This window comes from Sparus aurata, chromosome 20, assembly GCF_900880675.1.
Source record: "Sparus aurata chromosome 20, fSpaAur1.1, whole genome shotgun sequence".
Lineage (NCBI taxonomy): Eukaryota > Metazoa > Chordata > Actinopteri > Spariformes > Sparidae > Sparus > Sparus aurata.
Genome location: NC_044206.1, coordinates 12511400 through 12519954, shown reverse-complemented (window position 1 = coordinate 12519954; position 8555 = coordinate 12511400). Strand labels below are relative to the sequence as shown.

General features: G+C 41.6%; 1 protein-coding gene across 2 annotated transcripts; it reads right to left on the bottom strand.

Annotated features, from left to right (window-relative positions):
* Positions 1-422: 422 nt before the first annotated feature.
* Positions 423-8264, bottom strand: telo2 (TEL2, telomere maintenance 2, homolog (S. cerevisiae)). Of its 2 annotated transcripts, none has more exons than XM_030399216.1 (21): positions 8133-8264; positions 7288-7659; positions 6935-7212; positions 6777-6845; positions 5713-5860; positions 5506-5608; positions 5359-5427; positions 5137-5278; positions 4847-4983; positions 4673-4758; positions 4246-4335; positions 4065-4153; positions 3873-3964; positions 3666-3782; positions 3504-3575; positions 3228-3398; positions 3055-3146; positions 2850-2949; positions 1899-1963; positions 1518-1633; positions 423-913 (listed from the first exon to the last, which is right to left on the bottom strand). In XM_030399216.1, exons 2-21 carry the CDS (start codon positions 7626-7628, stop codon positions 792-794), a joined length of 2499 nt encoding a protein of 832 aa, XP_030255076.1. In that variant the 5' UTR covers positions 7629-7659; positions 8133-8264; the 3' UTR covers positions 423-791. The 2 variants fall into 2 exon arrangements, with proteins under 2 accessions (XP_030255076.1, XP_030255075.1); XM_030399215.1 differs by having other exon boundaries at positions 8045-8244.
* Between the last annotated feature and the right edge of the window lie 291 nt (positions 8265-8555).

Here is an 8555-nt window from a genome sequence, read left to right as displayed (position 1 = left end):
CTCACACTGATGGCAGAGGTTGCAAATTGATTATAAGATTATCTTGTGCCCTCGTTATATTCTCATTTACTCTCAACCTTGTTTACTCAAATACAAATAATTATTGGGGAAGTGATAACACAGAAAGACCTGTATTAACACAGACACAGTCAGCTAGTCAATGCAGATCCTCCTATGAAACAAAAATGTGTAATCGGGTCAAGGCCACTACGAATGAACACTATAAACAACCGTATATGTCAAAATGTGTCATTGTTTGGGAACATACAGATGAACATTTGTGTCACAAGAGGAAGCAATAGTAGTCTTTCCATTATTTGTGAATGCGTGCACGCAGGTGAATATTCACAGGATGTCCTTTGCAAACAAACAACCAGAGTACACAGAGATGTGCCAGTACAGGAAAGAGGCTGAAGAGGATATCCTTATGAGATGTGTTTTATTGGAGGACAAAAATGGCATCCTATTCTCCATTCAATCAATATTGTATCTGCTTTAAATTAGATACGAATTACGCAACAATACAGTGTAGGGAAACGTGTGTGCAGGCATGATGCAGAGAGACATTCACAAATGTGTGAAAAAGCAGGTGCCCTCCTTTTCCTCATGTTTGCTGTGTTCCATATAATCAAAAAAAAAAAGGTCAGCCCAGGCAAAAAAAAAAGGCCAGCCTCTCTGCCAGCGTATAGACAGAACACTGTTTCATCAACTATATACTCAAGTTTCCAGGCTCTGTGAGGAGCAGGCAGAGGACACATTCAGTGTGCCATTGTTTGTTGTTGATGCTGTGATCATGACTCCAGGCCCAGTGCTTGTTGATCTTGTAGCTGTTTCTTCAGGCTCTTATCCAGCAGCACCAGACTCTGTACAGCCAGATTCCGACAATCTGCGTCAGGGTCTCCTTCAGCAACATCTGTGGATATTATAAAGGATTATTGGCAGCTTGAGCAGTGGCAACAACAGGCAGCAAGACAGCCAAATCTCTCAGTCATTACAAAATCAAAATGTTTTTTTTTTTTTTTTTTTATGTCTGTGCTTGCACATAATCCTAACATCATCTTTGCACAATAAAAACCCCATGTGGGAGGAAAATATGTGTCCTTTGCGCGATGTCACTCAGTTCTGTGTCACTCGCTACAATGCGAACCTACATTTATCCTCAAAGGGATAAAAAAACATCCAACTGTTGATGAGCCGTTCACGTCATGGACAGTCTGCGGAGCACAGGACATCCTGGTTTCTCATCTACTTCCCAGAAACGCTCAGTCCAGCTGTGCATATGTGCGCTGTGCGTGTTTGTGTGTCACTGAGGAGACATCCCTGAGAGAACTACATGATGCAGGTGCAGCCTCAAGAATCATGTGTTTTACAGTTAATCTATTTATAGAAACACTTGAATTGAAAAAGTGGCGGTGTAATAACAGAACTGAAACAGTTCCTCTGCCTGACTTTCCCCTCATAAGGAGAAATTTTAATTATATTTATCTACAAAATCTGAATCTGTCTCTTTTTTTTACCTGCCAGCCAAGTTCTGGTCTCAAACAGCTGATCACTGAGTTCCACCAACAGGTTCTGACTGTTAATGCTCAGAAAGACAGAGCAAACAGCGAAGAGGACGCCTCGTCTCACCATCCTTTAAAAGACAGATTTCCGGTTACAGCTCAGTGAACAAAACATCCTGATAGTCTGTTCAAGGATACTATTATTTTTTTTGTCAGACTGTTCTATTTCGGATTTAACCTCATTTTTAAAAAAAACATGTCGATTGTTCAGTTACCTAATAATGCTGATGATTTAATGCCTGGCTAGTAGCAGAAATGCTGCATCACAGTGCTCTTTGTAACAACAAGAGATTTTATCAATTTATTGTCTACAACACTGATATGCATCACACTCACTGGTCAGCATGGTAGCGCACCGCCCACACAAAGTCCAGTAAAGCACGACCCATCTGTGCAGCTATCTGCGAAAAAAGAAAAAAGAGAGAAGACGTCAAAGGAGTCTATTAGGGGAAGTTATAGGTGGTATTGTTATTCCAGTGTTTAGGGATTGTCTTACATTGTATTACTGTGTCGATATCTATTCCTGGGTTAAAGGCAACAGCATCTGAACAACATCTGTTCTAACGTACTAAAATTAGTAACGGGTGCCTCTAGCTGCCAGGCCATACATCTATTTAGTGACAGTCTCTTTCCCAGTTAAATATATACAGTTTATTGAGCAACTCAGGATTTCTCTTAAATGTAATGCTTTTCACGCCTAATATTTATAAAAGTAAATGCAGTTTAAGTGGGGATGGACAATACATCTGCTCGCTATTGTTAAAATTGTACTATCCTTAATGGGCAATAATGAAATTGATCTATTAAAGTCAAATGCTTTTATTGACTTAACAGGTGCATCATCTACACATTTCAATATGTGCACCTTTAAAGTTGGTTTGTGATTTGCCAATGAAAACGAAGAAGAAGAAGAAGAAGAAGAAGAAGAAGAAGAAAGGATGGCAATTTGGAACACATGAGGAAACGAAAAGTCTATACATTTTAACACAACAAACTTTATTAGAGCTGTGGAATGCCCTCAGGTTTAAATAAAGTACTGGAAAAGAACTTTTTTAAATTGAAAAAAGTAAAATGACCAGTTATTTTATCATTATCAGCCATCAGAAGCAGGTAAACATCAGTTATTCGTATCGGCTGAATAAAATCCACATTGTGTATTCCTAATTTTAAAACATTTAAAGACCTGCAAACACCCCATGCCTGCATCAATGTCCCACCCATAACTCTGGTACACTGATGTTGATATAAAGCTCCACTTTGAGATCGTGCACACCCCCATAAACCTACCGGTGCATTGACTGCCAGGTGCATCAAGAGGCCCAAGGTGTGGATCAACCTGCCCAGTACCAGTTGGTCACTGCCCAGCAGGTCAAAGGTCACTTGAGGCCTAGCAGAAAGGTATGACACTATAGTTTTAAAAATGTTCTGTTGTACATGTGAGCTTTAAAACTGTTGTGTTAAGCTTTCAAATTAAATAAACGAGCAAACTCACTTGTCATAATTCCTGAGCAGTGGAAAAAAAAAGTGTCCAGCAACAGGGGCGTAGCGGTTAGGGGTGGCCTTTGCCGGAGGTTGTGTGGCACCCTGAATCACAAGAAAGACATCTGAAGAGCTTCACTCAAACACTTAACAGGCAAATAAAAAATGTCCATCTACTTTAACTACCTTCCTGAGGCGTTTTGTCTTGCTCTGAATCCGCTTCTCTACTTCTTGTCGCCAGTGAACAGGGTTGTCACCGGGGTATGGAGTCAAATCAGTGCTGGCAACAATACCCACAGATGGATCTCTCTTTTCAGTGATTGGCTTAGAGAGCTCCTGCGCAGCCATAGCGAGGACCTGATGCACCAAAACAAGAGCAGCCTCATGATTACACATGTGGCAATAATACAAAATAAATCAGTCGCTAGATGTTTTTGTTGAAGGCACACAGCTGCTTTTCACCTCCAAGATATCGAGCCGCTGGCGAAGACTGTAGTTCAAGGAGTAAAACTCTGTGGTCAAATACTGAGTTACCTATAGAGGAAAGCAAAAAGAAAAATCAAGAGAAAGAAGCAGAACATGGTAATAAAGTTGTGAAAAGGTAGCTGAGATGGACGATCGTACAGGGATACAGTCAGTGACAGTGACTGCCACCATGGTTGCCTGTCTGAGGCTCAAGAAGCCTTTTATGCTGTATTTATCCTCCATGTGAAGGAGCACTTTGGCCAGCTGGACACTGATCTGAAAAAACAAACAAACATGAACCATTGTGTGAAAAGTGATGCACTAAGATTCGCTTAGCAATCACCAGAATTTCTCTTGCAGCCGTACCTCTCTGGCTGCGAAGACGTTCTTCCTCACCAAACCCTCTGCGACTCTCAAACTGAGCTCCACGCGCACCGAGTCCTCAGAGGAAATTAAAGCTGAAAGGGTCAACAGATAAGACAATATTAGAGCTAGAGCTAGTACCACAACATTCAAACAGGAGGTGAGGTCAAAGAGATGTAATCTGCGGTGCCATACTTTCCAGACAGTCTCGCAGGTAGCGGGGCGGGGAGGCTTTACTTATTTCCTGATCGCCCGACATGTCGTAGGGAGTGAGTTCATCATCGCTGTATAAGTCAAAGACAACAAAACACATCAAACCAAGCAAATACATTTAGTATGACAGCATCACTTACTGAGATGAAGAGCTAACACTTACCTGTCCAGGTCAGAGCCTGGCTTATTTTGAGATGATTCATTCTGAGGAGACGGAGTTGGAGTTTCGTTGGTCTCTCGAGTAGAGTCAACTCTGCAGAGGACAGAGCTTCTCTTTAATAAAATCAATGCCTTCAAATAAAAAGTGACTGCATACTGCATTCCACATCTTTCATGGATTATTGGTATTATTCAAATTTTAAAGCTAGCGATGCAGTTGAGCATCAGATTTTCAAAATCCAGCATTCACACTGCAATTGCAGAAGAAATTCTAAGACTGATCTAAGACCAAATTTTTGCTCAAGTATGACTTTTGGGTACTTTTCTACAATGCTGACCATAAATGAGTGGATTTAATCTCACAGATATGCCGCCCAACCGGCAAACCTCCCAAATCTTGTTGCAGTTGCAGAGATGTAAAAAACACATACCCAATTACAGGCTCAGCCTCCGCTTCGTCACCAGTACTGGGAGTCATCAGAGAAAGCAGCTCTTGAGTTTCCTCATCTTGATCATACTACAACAGAGCACAAACAAACTCAGACACAGGTCTCAGGATGGCATTTCAAACCAATACTTTGAATCCAATTAGGTCATAGCTGTACCTCGAATTTAAGCTTTGTTCCACTGATGTCCATGCGTGAGCTCAGACACTCTCCCACCACCATGCCCATATGCCTGATACGCACCACGCTGCTGTCCAGGTGGCTCTGCATGCCGCCCAGCATACACTGAAGTAGGTCTGAGAACACAACAGAGAGAAGAGAGTTGAAAGAAGCTACCTTTATCATCCATATGCGTGGCTCAAGTAAATCACAACGTGGAACGGAGTGCATGATCCAAGAGATGTGGAGCAACAATCATTTCCATTAGTTCCAAACATTGTTATCTGTACCTGAGCGTAGCTCCTGCAGCTCAGAGTCTTTCAGCAGACTCACACTCAGCAGTAAGGCTTTGCTGACATACAGCTGCTGCTCTATTGGTGTGTGTTTCACTGCGCTGGGGTTAGCCCAGGCCTGAGACACAGTCCGTAACACCTGAAAACACACACACACATATATACATGTCATAATCATCGATGTATACGACATATGACTGAACATCTTAGTGTTCTCACCTGGATGAGCAGTGGCCTTCGCTCCCTGTCTGTTGAGAGGTAACCCAGAATGATTCTCAAGACTTGAGTCTGGGGAAAAAAATATATGCTTCAGATGATATTACCAAGATGACACATATGGTTTACTGACAGGCTGCACGTTCTTACCTCATACTTGTATTGCAATAACAGCAGCTTATGAGTGATAACATACTGGGCCTTTCTATTTTTTAGGACCAGATTCCCAATGATCCTGCCCAAAGCATCAGGCCTGAAAAAAAAGAGACATTAAGGGTGTCATTGAAGGCAGACAGAGAAACTATAACTACAGGCCAGATAAACTGCTGGTTGTTTTAATGCATGAATGTTCTTTACCCGCTGACAGCCTGCACCAGTCCAGTGAGCACGCTCTCCAACCATCGCTGCGGAACATTCTCAAGCAGCTTCCAGCAAACCCTCTGCCAGACCATGTCGGAGCACGTGCAGACAGACAGCCGCGGAGCCATCACTGCCAGCACCTGACCTGAAGAAAGACACAAAGTGGATTCTGTGTCATATGTGACGCTGCAATAAATAAATAACCAGGAGACAATTAATTTCCTTTTGGGTTAGCGAAAGAAAAACCCTTATGAGTGACTGTTAAAAAAACTTATGACCAAATATTTCACCATCATTAGCTGTTAACAGCCAATGAAAATTCATAATTTTCTTAATGTCTATGGCAATTAAAACACTGTTATTTCTTCAAATTAATATGAATTGATAATGGCCTGCATCTAATAGTTTGATGCTTTTTTTCCCTTTCCACAATTAATAGTTTAGGTTAAGGTTACCAATGTTAAATTTACCAAAATTTAAATAATGTTATGTAAAACAGCCAAAAGCAACACATCTTGATTTTTAAGAGTTTCTGGTCAAAATTTATGCTTGAGGATTCACAAGTCATCATTACCTCTGAACCTTTGATAATTGGGCTTGTTGGTGATAAGCAAGTTTGTTTACTTGTTACATACAGTGAACAAAAACGCAAAATTGCAGCCCTTCCATTTTCACGAGTTGAACCAAAAGACTTATGAATGTTTCTCTGCACACCAAAGGCTTATTCCTGCCAATTCCTCCCTTTTTTTGAGCACATTTTCTTTTCTCAGAGTTAAGAAAATCCATCCATCTGACAGGTGTCATATTAACGTGACGCTTACTAACATGGATTATAACCAAATTATCTGAGAGAAATATGCCTTTTGTGTGCACATATTTACTTCAACTCGTGAAAAATTTGAAAAATGTAAATGAAAAAGAAAAACATTTTGTTCAGTGTGTTACTACCAATGTGTAATTCAACATCAACAAAGAGGAGGGGAGACGATATAAAAATAAATAATAATAGCTACTTACAAATTGACTCTTTGTACAGCTTCTAAAGATTTAAATCAACTCACCACTATGGCCCTGGATACACACTTTCCCAAGTGTCTGCGCCACAAAAGTCAAGGAGCAGTCGGTGCCATCTGTTAAAAAATACAAATCACACAAATAGTTCTAATGAGAAATGATCACAATAATTGTTATTGTGTCATTGTTACAAATGTTCACTCGCCTTTAAGTGCTTGGCAGGTTCGCTCCAGGGCAGTGAGCATCTCTGTGGCCAGTAGTGGGTAATACTGCTGAGGAAGAAAGAGGGGTTTGTTGTTTGGATGTAACCTGTTGGCAGTGAGGTCCGGCAGTGCCACAATACGTCCCAGCAGAGTCTCTCGGAGCTGGGGGGAGTCAGAGGGTCCTGCCCCCTGACAGTAGGACCACAGCAGCTCAGCGAGTCGACCGGTCTGAAGGAACCTCTCTGTGATGCTGACCAGGTGGTCCAGATTTGTGCTGGGCCTGTGATGGAAATAGACAAATTAATGGAGAGACAAAATAGTAAACGCCTCTCATCCTTTATTCAACACCACCCACCTTAGCTCTCCTATTCCCTCCATCAGCACCAGCAGCGCCTGCTCTGGAGGGCCTTTGAGGAAGAGGCCATCCCACAGCTCTGTGCGCTGGGCAGCTGTGAGGCCGTGCAACCAGTCAGCCTGGATGTTACTGACAAGGAACTGAAGGGAGCGAGTGAAGTGAGCTCTCCTGAACTCTGCCCGCTGAGGTAAAGTGGTTCTACTATCTGGTCCTTCATCCAGGTAAGAGTGGAGCGTCTGAAGAGCAGCGATAATGTCTTTGTTGTCTGTCGACGTAGTGAGGGTCCGGAAACACTGGGCCACTGCAAGGCGAACCTCAGTATTTGGGGCAGGGGACTCCATCTTTGGAAGGGTCAGGAGCTTGTTTTACCTCCTAAATAAAATCAATAAAGACTAATTTATTATCTCCCTGTAACAAGTCTCCATCAAAGGTTTGACTGCCAACTATTTATCTCTACACAGAAAAAAATATCACACAATAGGTAAGCGCTCATAACTAAATCTGTAGATTATAATAGCCATGAGAGTATTTTGCGTTTTAATACAATTTGAGCTTTAAGAGTAAAGCTAACAGTTATATCAGCACATGACAGCAAAACTTTCTGGGTGTACAGGCTTTAATCAAGCTACAAAGAATTAAGTTTGTTGCGTTGTAGGGGAACTTTCCCTCTTTTCACCTTTTTATCAACCTGGTGAAATTTGAATGAAGACTTAAGTGAATTAGCTTAAGATGTTAGCCTGTCAAAGTCTATACGCACCTGGACATTTGTTTTAAAAAGAACAACACGAAAAACTATAAGGCGACTGCAGACGTGTTAAACGGCCGCTTTGACATTAAAATATTCCTTTTACGAGGTGATACTTGTAGTTCCGACTGTCACTTCACGTTTTGGTTTTGACAAGAACGTCCCGCCGCGGCGTTCCCATCGCTTTCTGTGTGTTCCATCAAAATACGTCCGTACGTGGAACAAGAGGAAGAGGTAAGGTTCCGATGTGGTGCGCGCGGCCTATTAAAGCTGTTCCGCCCAGTTTATATACGTCTACAGCTGTTTTTATCTAGATCTCTCTACTAATAACTTTATGGCCGTAGTAATAGCAAAGGTATGTCTGTAGCGTTTCTTGTAACCGAATAATTCCAATTGTGGCCAAAGTGTTTGCAGTTTTATATCGTAATCAGGGAGTGACATTTACGTGATCACAGGCAATAGTATTGTTTACAGTGATATTTTGGTTTGTATGTAAGATTAATATAAGATCAGAGTGCAGGGA

What these genes read in the sequence shown, in the direction of transcription:
- telo2 (XM_030399216.1), bottom strand. Translation starts at nt 7,628, where the DNA reads ATGGAGTCCCCTGCCCCAAATACTGAGGTTCGCCTTGCAGTGGCCCAG. An exon ending in ACGTCTTCGCAGCCAGAGAG is followed by an intron (nt 3,783 to 3,872) that starts GTACGGCTGCAA and finishes TTGTTTTTTCAG; the next exon opens with ATCAGTGTCCAGCTGGCCAA. An exon ending in AGACAAAACGCCTCAGGAAG is followed by an intron (nt 3,147 to 3,227) that starts GTAGTTAAAGTA and finishes CTTGTGATTCAG; the next exon opens with GGTGCCACACAACCTCCGGC.